Source organism: Orcinus orca, chromosome 14 (assembly GCF_937001465.1).
Source record: "Orcinus orca chromosome 14, mOrcOrc1.1, whole genome shotgun sequence".
Taxonomy (NCBI): Eukaryota; Metazoa; Chordata; class Mammalia; order Artiodactyla; family Delphinidae; genus Orcinus; species Orcinus orca.
In genome coordinates, this window is record NC_064572.1 from 53,971,765 (window position 1) to 53,993,037 (window position 21,273).

The window sequence follows — 21,273 nt, forward strand, 5'->3', positions numbered from 1 at the left end:
TAAGATAAATTTGTTAAGTGTTTTGTTGTACTTCACTTTAAGTGAATTAAAAAACAGATCTAATTACTAGGAACATGCACAGAAATGCCATGTATATATTCTATCTGCTCAGAACCTAGGGGTCCTTTATAAGTGATGAACTAGAATTCTCAATATCTCCTTTCATGATGGGCTCTAGGAAGAGAAAACAACAAAATAATGAAGGTGAGATGTGTAAGCTTTGGGAAAGCCAAATCTCATGGGAGCACACAGATGCCTCGTGGATAAACTCTGAAGGACAAGCATGGATTGATGTCACTTGGGTTTAACACCAAAGACACTGAACACACTGGCCTTTCCTATTCTTCAGGAAAAGCCATTCCTGTTGAAACTTCTTCCATTCCAATTTGATAAAGGGTAAAATGGGGTGAGGAAGAAAGAGATGAATACCCAAGAGTTCAAAAGTGAGCCTATAGGTCAACTTCCTCCAAACATGTCCCTAACTCACCACCAGATTGGAGCAAAGCCCTAGGAAGGAGGGAATCCTAGTTCAGCCACATATATAGACTATAGTGTCATGTGAATAGCCATAGCTAACTCATAGCTACATAGAATATAATATGTACTAGGTGCTGTTTTAAGTGCATTACATGTATTAAACTTATAAAATCCTCACAAAATCTCTATAGATAAGCATTTTTGTTATTTCCTTTTGCATATGAGTACACTGAAATTGAGAGAGATTAAGTAAGCCCAAGGTCACGTAGCTAATAAGAGGTAGAAAGAGATTCAAACCCTGGGTATCTGGTTCTAGAATCTAACATTTAACCACTAATCACCCAAGGTCACGTAGCTAATAAGAGGTAGAAAGAGATTCAAACCCTGGGTATCTGGTTCTAGAATCTAACATTTAACCACTAATCAATATTTTCTAAATAGCTTTAAAATTTGTAATGAAGGATATGGGACGATAGGACCAATCTTTACAGAAACTGTAGGAGAATGCTACAGAGAATCACACAAAGCACAGACATTCTACAATCATAGGTCACCCAACACTTTCACAGAGTCCCAGAACTCCCTGGAAGGAATTGTGAAAGGGATTAAAAGCTGCTCCGAGGGCTTCCCTGGTGGCGCAGTGGTTGAGAGTCCACCTGCTGATGCAGGGGACACGGGTTCGTGCCCTGGTCCGGGAAGATCCCACATGCCGCGGAGCGGCTGGGCCCGTGAGCCGTGGCTGCTGAGCCTGCACGTCCGGAGCCTGTGCCCCGCAACGGGAGAGGCCACAACAGTGAGAGGCCCGCATACCGAAAAAAAAAAAAAAAAAAAAAAAAAAAGCTGCTCTGAAACCCCTGGAGAGAATGGCCTGAGAAATCAAGGGACTCAGTCTAAGGGAGGGGCTTAAGAGTTGGATGTTAGAAATCAGAGATTTGGAATAAATTCCTCGAAAAAGGAAGCAAACCTACTTTGGAAGGTTGAAAAACCAGTAAACAATTAGAAGCCAGAATATCCCATTCTTTGCCCTTGGGAAGTAGGATATATCTCCCATGCACATACCAACCAGAATCAGAACTTTACCCAGTGTGGAGAACAACACAAGAAGGCAAGGAAGGAGGGTGCTGTAACTCATGAAACGACAAAAAGTAGGCTGGGATCACCTGCCCCTTAATATCCCCTGAGTTTGCCTTGAGCCTCCAAGCCATGGACTTTGGAAAGTAGCTCTGAGCCCCTAATTCCACTGAACACTAATTTAGTTTAAGAGGCACTTCACCTCTTCACATGATTTCCCTTTTCCATACCACCTTAACACCGGTAACCTTACACCTCAATCTCACCAAAACAAACAACAAACATAAAAACCAAACAAACACCAAAAATGAAAGCCATTTACAGGCCATTTGTATATAAAAACCCTTTATTGATAAAGTTTAGGAGAGGAGAATCCACAACTTAGTAATTTAATATTATATAATCACTTTTTTAAGGAAGAGAGCAGGAGAAAGCATAGAAGGAAGGAGAGGAGAGGAGATGGGGAGAAAGAAAGAAGGAAAGAAAGAAAAGAGAGAGATGGATTGAAGGGAAAAGAGAAAGAAAGAAGGAAACACCCTCAACCATTTCTTGATATTCCTGCCTCTTGCCGTGATTCTGGGCCTTATCTCCTTCCCTATCTCTACTCTTCTCCTGAAAAAAAACCAATTCCACTGTTTTCCTGAAACAGAGTAATTCAGTTTTCTCTTATCCTCATATACAGCCACAGACACACTTATGCATAACCAAATTCATTTAGTTGCTTAGTTCAAAAGAGTCTTTCATTTTAACATGATACACTCTCTTTGAAGGCAATTGTTGCTATAAATAGCATCCCTTCACAATTTCATGGGAACTACACATTTAAAAGTAAATTCAATCACTAAATCTGTCATAATTGGTATACAGTATAACCAGCATGACATTTTATGTTTCCAAATTATACAGAATACACTCCCCTATGTCATTTGGTTTCAACATTTCTCAAAATTTGACTTCTGGTATGTGTTTGAGATTTCATCTTACACTTTAACTTAATCCTTTTTCAACTCAAATCAATTAACACAATAGTAGGGGACCAAGAATGGGACCCAGGATGGCAATCTGAATTCCCAAAGAAGGCCACAGAGGGCTCAAAATATTTTTTTTCACATTAAATTTTACCTATGGTTAGCCCTAGTTAAGTCAATTAAAATTATCACTCATATTAACTTTGATATTCTACATAGAGAAGTGACCTAGGCAATGAAAATATATCCTGAAAAATACAACACAGCATCTTTATCCCTATATTTGTACTTGCAAGAGGAAGAGGATACATGTGGGATGGGTAGTGAGCAGGGACTAGGGGAGGGAAGAGAAGGGAACAACAAACTTTGTTCTAAGGCTGGCCTTGTCCAATTAAACTGTAATTGGAGGCATCACCAACTTTTGGGAAGTGGTCTAATTCCAGCAGATGGCAGCGCTGCATAACATGTAGTTATTTGAAAAACAAAACAAAACAAACAAAACAAACCAAAACAAAAACTTTCTTGAATCTCTGGACTATTTAAGAAGAAAAAACTTACAAATAATTCCTTTTTTTTTTTTTCGGTACGCGGGCCTCTCACTGTTGTGGCCTCTCCCGTTGCGGAGCACAGGCTCCGGACACGCAGGCTCAGCGGCCATGGCTCACGGGCCCAGCCGCTCCGCGGCATGTGGGATCTTCCCGGACCGCGGCACGAACCCGTGTCCCCTGCATCAGCAGGCGGACTCTCAACCACTGCGCCTCCAGGGAAGCCCTAAATGATTCCTTTTTAGAGTTGAGAGGTAATTGTTAAAGTATAACCCCAGGCCCTGAAAATCCCTGTTTTTAATTTAGCCAAATGCAGCCCAAAATCCCAGCAGTCCCCAAAGTTCCAGACACCTTTGTGGATCCCCTCACCAGAACATTTATTAGTGTCAGCTTGTGTTTGATTTTGCATTGGCCTTAGGAATCGACTAGAACTTCAGGTAGCCACATAAAGAGGCTTCCCCACATCCTCTTCCCTTACTCCCCAGCTTCTTCCCCTGAAAAGAGTAGAGGCTGTTTCCAACCCACTCAATTCCATACCTGAGTTCCTCGGAATCATCTCAAATTTCTCTGGCAGAGCACGAATTCTTCCTCTCCTGACGCCCAGAGAACCAACGCCCTTAGCCTCAGTCAGCGTTTAAACACCTCTTGGGATTATTCTCACCTGAGTTAGTTTCAATTTACCAATTAGGAAGTACACCTGAGATCATGGAAGGGGTGGTACGTGTATTTTGAATTCCCCACCATATATAACATGGTGCCAGATTCCAAGGAGGTGCTTAATAAATAGTTTTGGTTGATTAACTCCTCTCACCAACTCTTAAAAAAGTTAGCCAGTACGCCATCTGATTTTCAGTCATGCCCTGTGAGTTAGAGGCCAGCCACAGTACCGGGCAAGACACCAGTCAGGGGCTTCTGCTCCCGGCCAAATCCTGGAGCAGGGTTTTCATGTAAAGTAAAAGCAGCTTGTGTGGTCCCTGTAACTGAAACCCCATCTTTTCACGATGAGACTCCTGCGCTCCACCTTTTCCCAATATTCCAGGACTCCTTTGCACGGGCAGTGCCTCTTGCCCAGGCCTCCCACTCAATTTGATCACAACAGAGCTATTTAATTACGTCTGTCTGGGTTCAACACAGTTGTATCATTTTTACATTCAGGCCTTAATCTAAAGTTTTAATTAATATATTTCTACCAACTCTTCTCTTTGCCACCTTTATTCCCTTTCCCAAACCTGCCCCATGATACTCAGTGCTCTGGAGCTCCTGCTATTTACGTGACACTTCTTACCAGGTGTCCTATTTAGGGCCACTGAATTGGGAACATCTAACATTTCCTATGCATTCTGGGTGCAAGAGCTACTTCAAGCAAACCTGACCTTCAGTCAGCCCTACCCTTGCTGCATTATAATGCTCTTTAGCCGTTTCTTCCTTCGTTCTTTTTTTCATTTGCTCACTTATTGTTTTCACTCATTCACCAAGTGTTTATTGAGTGACTATGAATTAGGCACTGGACTCAGTGGTAAGTGCCCCGGTCTGGGAGGATCCCACATGCCGCGGAGCGGCTGGGCCCGTGAGCCATGGCCGCTGAGCCTGCGCGTCCGGAGCCTGTGCTCCGCAACGGGAGAGGCCATAACAGTGAGAGGCCCGCGTACCGCAAAAAAAAAAAAAAAAAAAAAAGTGCTTTGTATTTAATTTTAGACCAATCCTAGGTCCTGGACCCCTCAAAGAGGGCTCTGACACTTAAATAATTACGAGGAATAATGAAAGTAATAGTGATCACTCTCTCCCAGAATTCAGAAGCACTTTTCACTTATTTGACACCTCCTTAAGCTTCAGGTAGATAGACCACATCGGGGCTGGGAACGAAGCAGGAAGAGTTTTAGCCTGCAATTCAGACGCCCAAAGGAAGACTGCGGCAAGCAAGGGGTCCCCATCAGCTTTGTAGGTAATGATGTGGCTCTTGAATAGGTGATACTGACCACCCATACCCTCCGCTAGCATGTTCTTACCAAGTTTAGTTATTCCTTGTTCTGTCAACATATTTCAAACAGCTTCATCAGGGGTGTAGGGAAAGGGGTAGATAAATGCTGGGGGATGGGTACATCAAGTTCATTGTACTTTTCTTTCTGGTTTTGTATATGTTTGGAAATTTTCATAATAAAATGTTTTAAACATCAATCTTTTTATCATTATTTAATATTTTTCCCAATCCTCCCACCAAATATTTCTCTGTGCTAATGGGACAAAATCCCAGTCATCTCTTACTGGTAGCTGCTCTGGCAACATGTATAAAAATGTATTGTTCAGTGGAGTTTAAAAAAAAAAGACAAACTTTGAAGCATGAGAAGAAAAACTCATATCTACCTTGAATTCACACTATTTCATTTCAATAAACAATTTCCAAATTAGACCTATTGGGACCAGGAAGATGAGTGCCAAATAGATATTACCATCTTCATCATCACTGGGCAATGGTATAGGCACTTCAGAAAGAACTCACCTCTTGACTGAGAAAGCGTGACTTTGGTAATGCGGAAGGTGGGACAAAGTGTGCTGCCCAGCCTTCTCCACATCCTCCCATCCCCCCACCCCCCGCCCCGACAAATACTCCCAAAGAGGAGCCTGGATCAATAGACAGCAAATTAAGCCACTTAGCCTGGAAGTAGTGGTCTTGATAGAACCAGACTCTTGGAAAGATTCTTGGAAATTTCCAATCCAGGATCCTCCCATCTATACTGATTGGAAGACTGCAGCATAACCCAGAGGATTTCATCTGCCCAAGGAAGGGCTTATTTCCAAATGGTTTCTTGAACCCACATGAGAAGATCTGAGCAGGTGCAAAGGGAGGGAGGCAGACTCCAGCATCAGACGGCTTCCTAGTTTTACAGGAATTCACTACAGGCACTAGAGTGCAGTGACTGCAGAGTCAGAAGACGTGGGACCTAATGCCTCAGTTTCCATGTCTATTAAATGGTGATAATACAGACTGTTACGGGGATTAAATAAGACAATGCATAGGAAGTGCTTAACACGGTAGCTAACACATTGGAAGTTCTCAATAAATGGTTCTGCTTTTTGTAAATTATTTGATCGCTTACCACATCTTTATATGCCAGTTACATCCTGGCATAATCCAGACAGAGCCACTCACAATACAATCCAAACCCTTTGTGCAGGGGAAAAATGTTTTTCCAAACATGACTATCAACTCATTTTATTATGCTTTTGAAATAAGAAAATATTATCATCAATAGCCAATCTGTTAGCGAAATCACAATCTGAACAAAAGGCCAAATGGTACAGTGTATCTACAGAAGTTAGACATTTCGTTTGCTTTTCTACTCATTCAATTTCAAAGTAGAACTTGCAGTGATATAAAGAAATATTTAAGATGTAAAATCATCCCACCACAATTTTGTTCTTGATTCCACAAAACAAACACATCATTCCCATGAATTGCTCCATTTTGAAATAAACAGTATAGACAAATGGAACATAACAGTAAAATTTTGTGTCGATGACAATGGTAACCTCTAAGATCTACATTTTCCTTACTGGTTTCCTAAAAATGCCACTCCAAAAAGAAAAGTAAAATACAAATGTATGCATGTATAAAGGCAGAATATCACAAATATTTTATACAAATTTTTAAAAGCTCTGATCTCTATGCTCATTTTTCATGAGTACTTATAATACTTTAGAGAAATTACATCACAGAACCAGATAAACAAAATTTTACTGTGATCATCACTAGGAAAAAATATGTATAAGAATATTTATAACTCTTTATATTTCAAAAAATCTTTAGGCTTGAAGATTCAAGAAATGACATTTAGTGTAAAGTGCTATTCCAAACACATAAAACTTCATTTTAACTTTGACTGTTTACAGATATTTTCCAAATATTGTTTTAAAATTGCAAATGACAAAGGAAGTGTTTCACAACTAAATTCTCAAACTAAGTATAAAGATAACAGGAAACATTCCTGTTTTCTCTTTGGAAAACACCTATGAGATATTAGTTTTCTGCCATCAAATCAAGTCAGCATTTCATTCGGAAAGCAATGTATTAATATATAATTTTATATATATATATTTAAAATCCAGTTATAGGCAAAGACTCTTGCTGAATGTGCTTAGTCAACCCTGGATCTTCCTCATGGCTGTGTTTTTTCTCTCAGCACCCCTGGCAAGGCATTTGTGAGATCTGTTGGGGGACAGTGGATTGAATGGCCTTCAGGGTCAAAATAGTTCCCTGAGGTTCAGATTTTAAATTTTTGAATAATTAAAATCCCCTTTCAATTGTATAACTTGCCCCTGTGTTACAAGTGCAACATGATTTGGGATTCAGGATTATAATTCAGAGGACTTAAAATGGTCGGAGACAGGCTGGGGGATCTGGCCTTTCTCTTCTCTCCCTATGCCCTCCCTCTTCAATCTGAAGACTTTATCCCACACCACAGGAAAGTAGGGTACTTGGGAATGAGCAAACTATAATCCAATGAGTTAAGGTATGTGATTATAAACTGTAAAACAACACACCACTAGCCTTCTTAACTTTGTCCTCCCTCTCCCCTGACCAAAGCTACAATTTGTGGGAGGGCTGTGATGCTGAGGTTAACCCCTGAAGTCTTCTCATTCAGCTGAAAAGGTCCACTAATGATTATCTATAAAGAGATGAAGAGCAGTGGACATTGGAACAAAAATTAACACAGGGAGAAAGGAATCTCAGCTTCAGAGTATCTCTAGAATAATATTTTTCAGGCCAAATTCCCAAGTCCTGTTTTGGGTAATGAACCTAAATATCTGATCTGAAAAGAAAACTTTCACCAGAGACCTGCTGATTCAAGAATTCAATTCCTGCCCAGTTGGAATGCTGCCAACATTTTTCCATTCCTAACAGGAATTGTCTACAGTTTAAATAAATGCTTTATTTCTAAAGGAAAAAAAAAGGGAAGCATTACAGTTAACATTTCTGGTAAGATTTAGAAATCGCCCATGTGTCTTGGTGTGTTCTACTCAATTTAGAGCAAATATTATATGTGATAGCAACAGAGGTGAGCGTCTGGTTGGAGGTTAAGTGCCTCTTTTTAGGAAAAGAGCTTTCAGTGGTGGTGGAAGGTGAGGATGACAAACCTTCTTCCTAGTGGAGTTTCTCATTAGCATTTGAAACAGGTTGTTGAAGAGTACTTTAGGTTCTTCAAAAGGCAATGATTAATACAGGACCCCCTTCTCTGAACAGCATAAAGAAACCTACATGTCAATGTTTCTGTTTACCTTCTAACTGAGGAGGGAAGATGGAAGGGCAGAGAATTTGAAACAAAGCTGCGTCCAGTGTCATCTGCTTTGGTCGTGCCTTGAAATTACCTCTATTTACGGTGAATTATATCAGCTAGGTCCTAACATTCTCCATAGTGTGATGCTCACTGCCCAAAAGATGCGAGTTCAATTGTGAGTACAAATCCCAAAAGGGGATACTCTGAGCCAGTCCAGCTTGCTTTGTTATTTGCTATTTTTCCATTACAAACATATTAATAAAACGATAAATTTCCTTAGAAGGCAATACTTCTGCCAAAATAAAATCCTTCAGAAACATGTACAATACAGTGGTCCCACCTCTTTCAGCCCTGAAGATTCAGGCTCAAGGCCATTGATCATGCGGGGTTGGAACCAAGCATTGCTATAGCCACAGACTCCCCATCTTTCTGATCTAATTCTCTTGCTACAGAAAAAGCCACCGATCCATTGGTCCATAGCTGCAGCTTGGGATCTGATTCTTTGGCAAGGAACTGCAGCTGGGTTTTTCTCATCTTCTTTGCAAGTCTAGCAAAGCCAAGCAACACAGAACTAAATATCATTGAAAACCCACAGAGAAGAAACGCTGCAGTGTAGCTGCCAGTCGTGTCTACGAGCCATCCTGTAACAAGCAACAGAAAAATGATATTGAGTTGAAAATTCAATTATTTACCCATTTTCAAATCTAATAATTTGTCAGGATAATAACAATAGATGGCTAGCAACGCTGCTATAATTTTGACATAAAAAGCAGATGTCCTAAAAGTATTGTGCAGCAACTGAAAAATGCATTCTATTTTCTAGGGAAACTTCTAAAATGGGTTGTTGTTATTAGGTAAAGTGCTTGGAAGTGTCACACTCTTAGTATTCACAAATAAATATTAGTTATTATTATTAATCCCATGAAATACGGTAAAAAAGATAAAAACAGCATCATTCAAATTACTGATGATGGGATTCTTTCTTTATCTAGGGTGTTAAGAGAATGTAATTGTACAGAATGCTAGTAGTAGTATTCCCAGCAGCCACATACTGACTATCCTGAGTAACAGAACACGCTTCTAGATAAAGCAGAATCCAAATTTTCTGTTGGATCCAGTCATCGTACCCCATCCAGTTTGAAAATTAGAACGTTGGACCATCTTACAGTTTAAAATGCAAACTTCAGAAAGCAGAATTCTGTAATCACAGAATTTTTTTTATCTCTTTTTTTCTTTATCTTTAAAGAAAAGATAAATTTTCTTTATCTCTTATTGCAACAAATTAACCACAATATCTATTCCGGCTCTAAATTTTGAGGAGAACCAGAGTATATGATATGCAAAATATAGGTCACAATAATCAGAGACTCAGTGGGGTAAAATTAGACCTTGGCAGGAAATTATTTTGTGATTAAAAAAGTTTTTTAAATTTTTATTTTATATTGGAGTATGGTTGATTAACAATGTTGTGTTAGTTTCAGGTGTACAGCAAAGTGATTCAGTTATACATATACACGTGTCTATTCTTTTTCAAATTCTAAAAAGGTTTTTTAAAATTCCTCCAAACTTTACTGATATGCCAAGAAAATCCACCAGAGAAGTGTACGATTTCTCCTCTCACCTACTTCAAAACGATTAGTCAAAAAAGGCATGCAAAAATTGTTAGAAGCCCTAAGTTTCCTGCAATCCAAACTACTCTCAAATATTTTAGTTATCATGTGATTTGCTTGTACATTTTTGTAGCAGAAAACAGAAGAGATTGAGTAGAGAGTTATCTTAAAAGTAATTAAATACAAGAAGTATTAAATAGGAACTCACATGCTAATCCTCTAGTACCTGGCAATGAGTATAATGTCTGATTTGCCAAATGAAGGCCATGGTTTGAAAAAAGGATCCAGGAATCCCAATTTATGTCCTATGACTTTTTAACAGAGTTACACTGTCCCTAAATGTTGGTAAATACAAAAAAGTGGCTGTGGAGGGAGGATGTGGGAACATTTTGGGGGCATTTTCCAAAAATGAAGCACTAAACATGTAGTCCTTTATCATGGAGTTTAAACTGACGAGGAATTTTCATCAGCAGCTGTCAAGCAGTCAGTTTCCCTTGGTTTGATGCTTTAGCAATTGCTGGAGTTTAGAAATAAGCCGAACTTTGTACTCATAATAGCAGCTAAAGCAGAAATCCTGCGTTCTTCAAAAAATTCCCTCCCTTCCTTCTAAGCAAATGTTTGACTCATATCTCTTCTGCCTATCCTCAGAGAACTTCTTCACTCTCGTTTTTAATTTAGGCAGGTAATAATCTGGACCAATTATTCTCAATCTTTAGTGTACAGGAGCATCACAAGAAAACTGGCTGAGAGTGTAGATTCCTGGAACTCACCCCCAAAGGTCCAGATCACAGAGGGAGGGTCAAGGAGTCTGCATTCTAACAAGGGCCCCAGGGGATTCTGATGCAGCTGGTCCCAAGACCTCATTCTGAGAGACACTGGTCTAGAGCACACACCCCAGCAAGAAGGCATGGGTTCTGACCTGTCTGCTGCTATACCGACAGCGCCAAACACAGTGCTGGTGTACACAGGCAATAAAGATTTGTTGAATTACTTGTTTAATGTATGCAATAAATATTTGTTGAATTATTTAATGCATGCAATGAATACTTGTTGAATTACTTATTTAGTTATGTTTTTAATTTTTATATCATTTTTACAGTTTACAAAACATTCTAGATGCTTTATCCTGAATCCCAAATCTGTATATCCAAATCTGGCCTCCCTCAAATTCTCAGATTTCATCCTTAAACAGCACTACTGAGCATTTTATTGGGTATTTCTGATATCTGAATATGTCTAAACATTAAATTTTTAGTATTTTTCTGGCAAAGCTACTCTCTCCAGCTTCCTTATTTCTTTCAACTATGCCATTATCTCCTAAGTTATCTTGGACTTCTTTCCCTCTGTCATCCCCACATGCTAAATCCAGTTGATTTTTTTCCCCCAAATTTCCCCCTCGCCCCAGAGCTCATTCTCATTTCTGCCGCAGCAGCCCTAGTTCAGGCCTTTATCAGATGGCTCTTGAACTATTAGGATAAAATCCTGTTTCTCCCCTAAGTTACCAGGTCAATTGCTAGACCACGTTTTCTAAAATATACTCTTTACTATACTACCCCTTTGCACAAAAGCTGTAATACTAGCAATATTCTCTGAAGCGTATAGGGCCCCACTCCTTCGGCTGGCACTCAAGACATTCCACTATGACACCCGCACTTCATCATTTCAGCCTCACCGCCTACCGCCCCCCCTTACTGGAATCCTGTTCTCCTGCCAGCCTTCCCTCTGAACGTGCCCAACTTATTTATAAGTCTGAACAGTTGCTTCATTCCATTGCTTCTATCATTAGTATGGAATGGAATCAAGATCCTAATTTGGGATTTTTTCTTTCCAAGTATGCTAAGGTCCCCCAGTTAGTTGGAAGAAGATTATAAAACAAGGATGTAGGTGAGACCATGATGTTTTGTGGCTCTGGCATCCCTTTCTCTTTCACTCCTTACTTCCAATCCTCATGGGTGTGTGTGAGTTCACTGTTTTTACATCAATATGACAGAGAAGAGGTGATTGGGGGTTCTCTCTGCAAACTTACCTGCGATGGGTGGGCTCACCAAATACGGCACTGCATGGAGGAAGTACACCACGCCAAGCGCTGATGACAAAGAGGTGGTCCCCACGATCTCTGCAGTCACTACTGGGATCAGGGTCACATAGGCACCATCAAAGTAGCCAAAAGTACAAGCGAAAGGCACGAGCAGGGGGAGACTTTGAAGCATTGGGAGGCAGAGGTAGCAGAGCCCATCCATTCCGATGGCAAAGAGGTAGCAAATATACTGGTAATTCTTCAGACACCTGTGGATGTGAAGACCAAGAATGAGTGCAGTATGCACAGGTTCCATCAAAGAGCTCTAGAGCCATGCCCAGGTAGCAGTAAGCACTACAATTATTTATAGAGATGGCCTCCGCACTGTGTGTTTTCTACGTTGTCTTCCTGTCTTTCTTTTGGTATATGCAAATGCAAGAATGTATCTTCCCAGGAAGCATGGTATGGTAGAAAATAACCTGTGCTCTAAAATTAGAAAGATAGAAGTTTGAATCCAATTCTACCACCTACTAACTGCCTAACTCTAACCTCAATTCCTTTAGCTATAAAATGGGGAGGCTGTCTATCTCATAGTGTTATTCAAGGATAGTTGTGAAATAACACATAGAGTGTCAGGAGACTAATATTTTCTAGATGCTTTCAGATGTGTCATCCGTTAGTCTCCAGCACGTCATATATGCTCAGTAACCCAAGTGGTTATACAAAGAGGAAGCCATAATATGAAGAAACGAAGGTGATTTGCCAGAGATTATGAAGGTCTTGTATTAGGACTAAGTCGTATTTCAAGATCTCCCCAGTGGTACTTCCATGAACACTTCCCTTTGTAGATCCAAACCCATCTATGATACCAATTATTTTAAAGACTGTATAATATCAGCACCAGCAATTTATGCTTTACAAATGTTTTTCTGCCCACAATCTCATTTAAGCCTCACAAAATGCTATAATGTCCAAAGGCAAATATTGAACTGGCCCATTTTACAGATGAAGACCCTTGAGGATCTGAGGGTTAGGTGATTTTCTCTAGGTCACAGGGATAATAAGGGGCAGAGCCAGCACAAGAACTTAGGTCTTGTATATCTCAGACTAGAGATCCGTCTCTCAGACTTATACCAGGCTGCTTCTTGTTGAGTTATTTGATTGTAAGGATGGTTACCCTTTGCTCTCCCGCCAACTCATTAACCATTAAAAATGGGGATTTAATACTAAATATTATATTCACGATACTGGATAATGGCAGTTGGATCCTGATTAGTTCCCAAAGACATAACGTGTGAGAAGCCATAGGATGATAGCTCTTCCAGGTCACAGCTCAAGTGTGAAGAGTCCATCATTTAGGAGAATATGAGTAGTTTGCTCTCTTCAATCCAAACAGATTAGCATTAGCTGAAGAAACTACTCAGTAGCTTTCTTATAACTTTGGTTTCTAAGCCTAAAATCATAATGAAACTATTTGCTCTTTGAACTGTCAAATATAAATACATGGCTACAGGGCTTCCCTGGTGGCGCAGTGGTTGAGAGTCCGCCTGCCGATGCAGGGGACACGGGTTCGTGCCCTGGTCCGGGAAGATCCCACATGCCGCGGAGCGGCTGGGCCCGTGAGCCATGGCCGCTGAGCCTGTGCGTCTGGAGCCTGTGCTCCGCAATGGGAGAGGCCACAACAGTGAGAGGCCGGCGTACCGCAAAAAAATAAAAAATAAAAATAAATTAAAAAATCAATCAATCAATCAATCAACAAATAAATACGTGGCTACAGATAATGTGTTATTATTGACCTGATCCTCCTGCCTGGACTGGAGTCTGTTCCTCTCTCTATTGCCAGCCACTCTCTGGGGTGGTTCAAAAGAAACTAAAACCACAATGCCCAGACAGAAGTTGTCTCACCGGAGGACTGATTTGACTTAGAATGGAATTAAATCTGTCACCAGAACTTCGCTTCTGCCATTTATACATACCCAACATCCTAAAAAATCTAGAACAGGTGTCAGCAAACTATGGCCAAATCCAGCCCACTACTTGTTTTTTGGACTGTGAACTAAGCATGGTTTTTCCAATTTTGAATGTTTGGAAAAAATCAAAACAACAATAAAATTTTGTGAGGGAAAAATTGTATGAGAAATTAAAATTTTAATTTAAAGTTAAATAAAGTCTTATTGGAACATGGCCACTCTCTTGGTCACATATTGTCTATGGCTGCTTTTGTGTTACAACAGCAGAGTTGGAGAGTTGGAATCATATGACCCACAAAGCCAATGTGACTTCGTCTGTTTAATGTCTGTCCCTTTACAGAAAAGTTTGCTAACCTCTGACTAGAAGAACCAACAAGGGAGTTGCCTTCAGATATCCAAAACCTGTTAACATTATTCAGACCTAGGTATTCTAGAGGGTAAGGTGATGAGGGGAAACTCAAAGTTTAAAGTCCCTAGTGGGGAACCAATGGCGGTTTCATGGATTTACCTTCTGTCAGTTAGCCATCCGAACGTGATATTGCCAATAATGTCAATCACCCCAAGTATGGACATGAGAAAAGCAGCTTGCTGGTGACTCACTCCAATACTCAGAGCGTAAGGCACCATGTATACAAAGAGAGGGCTGCAGCCATAAGCCATAAATAGAACAGAGATGGCCAATACAACGAAGTCTGACATCAGTAAAAAATTGTATTCCTGCTGCAAAGAGCCACAGAGGCAGGTCTGCACCCATTCTTTAGTCCAAGTCGAAGAGGGAGACGCCCGCTGAAAGCCTTGTGTCTCAGTTCTACAGACATGGTTCTGCTCTGAAGTTGTTTGGTCATCTTTAAGAGTAATTGGCCGCATCAAGGCGCCGCAAACACAGAGATTCAGAACGAAACCCCCAAGGATGAGTAATGCTCCCCTCCAGGAAAATTGTTCAATAAGGAGCTGAACCACAGGAGCCAGGATGAAGATGCCAATGCCGCTTCCCGACATGGAGATCCCATAAGCAAGGGCTTTCCGTCTGCTGAAATACTTTCCAACCATGGCAATAGCTGGAGAGTAACAAAGTGCAAATCCAAGACCTGGGGATAAAGAGAGCTCTATGAGTGCTGGTGGCACGGCACGAACAGCCAGGGAAAGAGCATTTCTCAGAATCATACTATTTGGAATAAAGAGAATCTGAATCAAATAAGCCCTTTTAAAACTGCTTTCTACACCAAGCTGAAAATGAGTCTCCCCTCACCAGTCATCCACAATTTGCAAAGTATAGCATATATATGACTTTCTTCTTGGGAAGAAAAGCCTTAAGGGAATATGACTTAAGCAAAATAAAATGAAGAACTTAAAAACTATTATACAAGCTCAATTTGAATTAACTAGAAAATCAGGATAACACTGACCTAAGAAATTTATTCTCCCCACCACTTCTTTTTTAATAAATTAAAATTAATTTTAATAAATTAAATTATCTCTGGATAATTTAAGTATTTTTAAATTATCTCTGGATAATTTAAGTATTTTTAAATTATCCAGAGAATTACTTCAACTCTTCACTGCCCCTGAAGACACAACTCTGATAATCTGGACCACACTGATATTTGGGTCTAAATAGCATTTGTGACCCCGTGAAAGCTCAGAGTAATCTCACATATTGGGAAACATTGTGCCAATTTTATACACGAACGTAGCATGTACACGTAGCCACCTGAAAATATCCCTTAAAGTCAGCAGAACGCCTCTTCAAGATTTTCCATTTCTATTCCTTTTAAGTCGAGAAAACTTGAAGGGCTTTAAACCTGGAATTTAAATGTCAAGGAAGGAAAAGGAGAACTACCTTCAGCTCCTGTTCCCATCTGCAGAGCAGAGTGAGCAATGATCCCAATTTGCCTGGACTGAGGGGTTTCCCAGATGTGAGGCTTTCAGCACCAAGACCAGGATAGTTCCTGGTAAACTGGGATGATGGGACACCCTAGCAGTCAGGCCCTTTGGATGACAGGGGACAGATACCGTTTTTAGCTGACAGAGCGAGATTTATAACCTTACTACGAGATTATATCCTGTATTGGCCTGATCATGCTACCCCTGTGGCCCAGACAAGAGTTAGTGTCACCCTCCCCTCTAAGTGATGGGGCAGAAAACTGCTACTCTAGTCCCACCAACCAAGCCCACCTTGATCCTATGCAGTCCCTGTAAGTGTGATTTATGGAATGCACATCAGTTGCTTCTCTTTCTATGGGCTTAATTTTTCTAAAGATACTTCCGTAACATCGAAAGAAAATGTGCAATGTAAGAATATTCACAGGGGCTTTCTTTTTAAAATGGTAAAACCCCATTTATTGGACAATGGTACTCGCTATAAAGTAGGGGCAACTCAGGTCAACCACAGACAGTATTTCAATGTCTTGGCAAAGATGCTGGGAGAATGATCATTGCCGAAAATTTATGTTGCTCTGGCTAATGTCACATTGCTTCTGAGTGGAGAATCTCAGCCATACACGGCTGCCCAAGGGAAAGCCAGCAGTCACTGTTGTCAAGTGGCTGAATTAAAGTGGTGACACATTTTCACTACAGTACGACAGTCCATTGCATTTCTAGCCCTTTTGGTTAACTGCTAGGTACGCAGACATTAAGATAAATTATGCATCTTACAAAATGAATATTTTATGAATTACTGATCTGTTGGTGGGCTTGACAACCCCTGGATAGGGTGGGGTGAGAAGGGTGGTACGAAGTGCCCTTACCTGTAAGAACTCCCAGAGTGAGGTAGAGATGCTTCAGACTGGTGGCAAATGAGCCCAGGATGAGACCAGTAGATGCAAGCAAGCCACCCAGCATGATTCCCACTTGACAGGAAAAATGGTTACTGACAACACTCCCAAGTGGAGCTTCAAAAACAATAATAAATAGGTTCAACACAAAGGCCCTGAGGGCACTGTGGAAAGGCTGTGGGTGCTGCGTTGGCAGAGCAGAGGACGACCCATCTTCAAAGCCTCGAGCCCGCCCCACTCATTCTACAGATTTGGAAACCAAGGAGAGAGGAAGTGACTTGTCCATGGTCCCACAGAGAATAAGTAGCAAAGCTGGAATGAGGATCACATTTCCTGACTGGCGTTTGACGGCTCATTCCACATCTCCATTCTATGACAGCCATAATCCCAGGATTATGTGGTGTTTTTTAAACAGTGAATCAGCTCCTTTAAACTACATGTCACTTGCACAGCGATGTGCCTTGTATGTTTCATATAGTGTTGCTCATACACAATTAACAATAATTATGACAGGTAAATGGTAGAAAAGGAAAGTGGGCAACACGGCATGGCCAGCAGTGTTATGCAGGAAAAGGCCAGGCAGAGAGATCATAGACAAATTTCACAATCTGGCACTGTTTCCAGGCTTTTGGAAACCCTGTGGATGAGAAATCAAAGCCCAGAAAATCTAGGAAATGAGATGATGACATTTTGGTTGGCCTCACTCTATTTGTGGTTTAACAATGTGTCAGAATTGTGCCAACTTCCAGGCTTATAGACTAATAATTAAAGCTGGAAGAGGCCAAACAGAAATTGAAGCTTAGGGGAATATGACATACCCAAGATCACCAAGAACTATACAGTTCAGGGAACCTTACACCGAGTGCAGGGTTATTTCACCCTGTTATTCTGGCTCCTTGGGTCTCTCAGACTGATGGCAGAGATGATGGGTGAGGAATGTATGTGAATTTCTTTCTGAAGAATAATTCATGCTGACACCAGTACTCCTAGTAACAAGATCAGAAGAGCCAATTCTCTAGGTATCTGTGGAGTATAATTTTTATATCGATCAGGTTAAAATTGGGTGTGACACAAATGTACACGATAGAATCAGTCATCAGCTTAATATCCCATCTTGTTAGAATAGTGGCTGGCTGCATATATAACCTCTGGAGAATAGGAATGAGCAAATCTCCTGAAAATATATCTAATTCTTCAGACTGATGCTGCTATGGCTATTGGAAAGTGACAAAATGTATACTAAACTCAATGAAAAATGTTCGCTTCCCTGTTCGTCATAGGACAGATATGACCCCAATGGGCGTCCCAGATGTGATTCTGCAGAATTTAAATATTCTGCATCTAACATGACCCCGCTCTTAGCTCAATGCCTCACATGGTCATTGTGACCACTGTGGTCACTGAAGGCCATTTATTCCTCTTTGAGGGATTATAAATATTCTCCAAAAGATAACAGTGAGAGAAATGAATCACCTGTATCCTCCATGAAAGATAAACATGGCTGTCTTGGCATGCTCACACAAAGGCTGTGCCTAATCATCTGACCCTGAAAACCAAGTGATCATCTTACTGGTTAAAATAAAAAAGACAGGCTAGAAATAAAATCTGAAGATATGATTTCTTGATCCCTTATGACCTTCCTGCGTTATCAGTAGCGTCTACTTAGCCATCTCATGAAACCTAGAATTGCACTCAAATTCCTCCCAACCAAGGAAATACATTTCAGCACAAATCAACCAATTCCTGATTATGTACATTTTTCTAAAAATAAATATGAATCAGTACCTAGAATGGAATAGATGACATTATTTATGATACCAAATAATATAGTATTTCTCTTTTGCCATTAAGACATGGCCTGAAGAGATAACAGTTTTCTAAAATACTCAGGAGTCACCTAAATGAAAGGATTACATGGGTCTCGTCTGCAAATAGATCATTTTGATTTGACCCAACTGCAGAAAATTTCTATGGCACTCATTTAATAACTTTGGTTGGAAAGTTTTAAAAAGAAAAATCTCAAGGTTAGTTTTTCCTTAGATCGATGAGAGATTCCAAGAATCTTGAGAACACTCTGTACACCGTACGTAGCACCTGTGTGGCTCTTGATGAAAACTACAGCCGTAGTGAATGTGCTTATCTCATGATTGCACCATTCTATCCTTCTACAATACTTCCCTAAGAATGAAGATTGATGCATGAAAAACGAGCCAAATTTTGAACCCTCTGGGAAGGGATGAGAATGAAAACAAGACTTGAGACGTGATGCACACATTGTTGGCGCTCATTTAAGGAGATCACATTGAAACGGCTCGTGGTACTTTCCAATGGCTGTTTATGTGACTGGAGAATGAGGGGACCACAGCATTCAGAAGAAAGCAAGCATATACTGTACAGTTAACTGTGTCCAAAATCAGGACAAGTACTGTGATTGCCCAGTTCCCTATCTCTATAGGTATGTGTCCAATTGACTGTATTCACTACCTGGTCCATCTGACATCAGCCAAGAATGTTAACTGCAAAAGCACATCTGGGGGAGTTTGGCTAAATGCAGGATCATACTTTTCTTTTTATATGGTTTTAGCCAATTTTTAATCATAGCCCTTCTACTCAGAAAAACTGGTCATCAAAGGCAGTGGAAGGTCACTGTCATGTATAGTTCAAGGGTAGCCAGTAATTATCTATCCCTGGAGATACTCACCACAGAGCATGGTCACACAGTCTACAATGGAATGGATCCAGGCTGTCTGTGCATAATCCTGAGAGAAGTATGTCTGGAAGTCCACAAAAAAAATTGAAATACATCTGAAAAAAAAAAGTGCAAACATTTTATACCAAAAAAAAAAAAAAAAAAGAATGAACATGTATTCGATTGAGAGTTTCAAGTTTTGGTTCAATCATCTGTTCCAGTCTCCAGGGGTTTTAATTGATTTTCAATGGTACGTTGCTGGCCTGTAATAAGTGGGAAATCAGAAGCTAACCATTGAGATGTTCTAAGGGATAAGAACAAGTGTTTAGGACTTCCCTGGTGGCACAGTGGTTAAGAATCCACCTGCCAATGCACAGGACACGGGTTCGATCCCTGGTCCAGGAAGATCCCACACGCTGAGGAGCAACTAAGCGCGTGAGCCACAACTACTGAGCCTGTGCTCTAGAGCCCTTGAGCCACAACTACTGAGCCCGTGTGCCGCAACTACTGAATCCCACACGCCTAGAGCCCGTGCTCAGCAACAAGAGAAGCCACCGCAGTGAGAAGCCCACGCACTGCAACCAAGAGTAGCCCCTGCTGCCGCAACTAGAGAAAGCCCGTGCACAGCAACGAAGACCCAACGCAGCCAAAAATAAATTAATTAATTAATTAAAGAAAAAAAGAAACAAGTGTCCACCCACTAGAGTGGCTGCTGAAACCAAGTGGTTGCGAAGATCACTGCTGTAGGGAAGGTCTTACGGAAAAGATGACAGGTCAGACACATGGATTGTTACTCATCATACTGTTTCACTAACATCTGAAACTTCTAAGAGGTTGTTATACAAGTTAAGACTTGACAATAAAGTATTATACATCACCCAGCAATTTCACTTCTAGGTTTTAAGCAAAGTTAATAAACAGATGGTGATGATAATAATAATAGATACACATAAAACGATATACTCCGGAGAACTATTTATAATAGCCAAATATTGTAAACAGCATATATGTCCGTCAGTAAGGGACTGGTTAAGTAACTTATAGCACATCAATAAAATGAAATATTATTAGGTATTAAAAATGATTTGCTTTGTATTTATTGATTTGGAAATAAATTCACAATATAATGCTAAGTAAAAAAGTAAGTTACAAAATAGCTCATATAGTAAGGGCTTATTTTTATAAAAATGTACTTCATGCAACTAGAAAAAGACTGAAAGCATATTAACCAAAATGTATCCGGTCATTATATGTGCATGGTGAGGTTATAAATGATTTTTTGTCTTTATTCTGCATTCTGAATTATTTTACAGCGAACCTGATTTCTTATACAATCAGAAATTTATCTGTGTGTGTGTATATACATACGTATGGGGGTGTATATACAGAGACAGAGACAGAAACAGAGACAGAGAAATTTTTATGCTGAAAAATAGCTAATTACTTAGGAAAAACAAGACATAAGTGATCCAGAAGCAATAGTTTGGAATGAACCGCACACAGATAATTCAAGACAGGAAGCTTTTAGAGCTCCGTGATAGCAGGGAAAGAAATCAGGCCTTGCAGCTTGGAGATGAGATAGGAGGATATCTGTCTCCTTGGATAGGACCACATTCCAACTCATTATGCTTCAGCAGCCCCTAATAACCTGTTATTTTACTCTCTCTTTCCTCTCCAGTTGCTGCTGGATGTAAAAGTGAGTGATGGAAAAGTTAAAGAAGGGGGAAGAGAATCAGGACTGCTGTGTTAGGATGGTCCAGCTTCATGGGCATACAACCTATACAGTCGCGCAGAATCTGGCACTCAGAAGCATTAAACTTGGTTCAACTCAGCTGTCACTGTCTTAAAATTCCTAATAATTTTATCTTTGAATTTGCAT

General features: G+C 40.3%; 1 protein-coding gene across 2 annotated transcripts in view; it reads right to left on the reverse strand.

The window, feature by feature from the left end:
* Window positions 1-6,262: 6,262 nt before the first annotated feature.
* Window positions 6,263-21,273, reverse strand: part of SLC16A12 (solute carrier family 16 member 12) — an 88,561-nt gene continuing 73,550 nt past the window's right edge. Inside the window, exons 4-8 of one of the 2 annotated variants that reach the window (XM_004279427.4) lie at window positions 19,407-19,510; window positions 16,679-16,822; window positions 14,440-15,019; window positions 11,971-12,230; window positions 6,263-8,975 (exon numbers count right to left, since the gene is read on the reverse strand). In XM_004279427.4, coding sequence (XP_004279475.2) covers window positions 8,713-8,975; window positions 11,971-12,230; window positions 14,440-15,019; window positions 16,679-16,822; window positions 19,407-19,510 — 1,351 coding nt within the window. In that variant the 3' untranslated portion in view covers window positions 6,263-8,712. The remainder of the gene's footprint in view (window positions 8,976-11,970; window positions 12,231-14,439; window positions 15,020-16,678; window positions 16,823-19,406; window positions 19,511-21,273) is intronic. The other variant, XM_033404859.2, reaches the window with a different exon arrangement.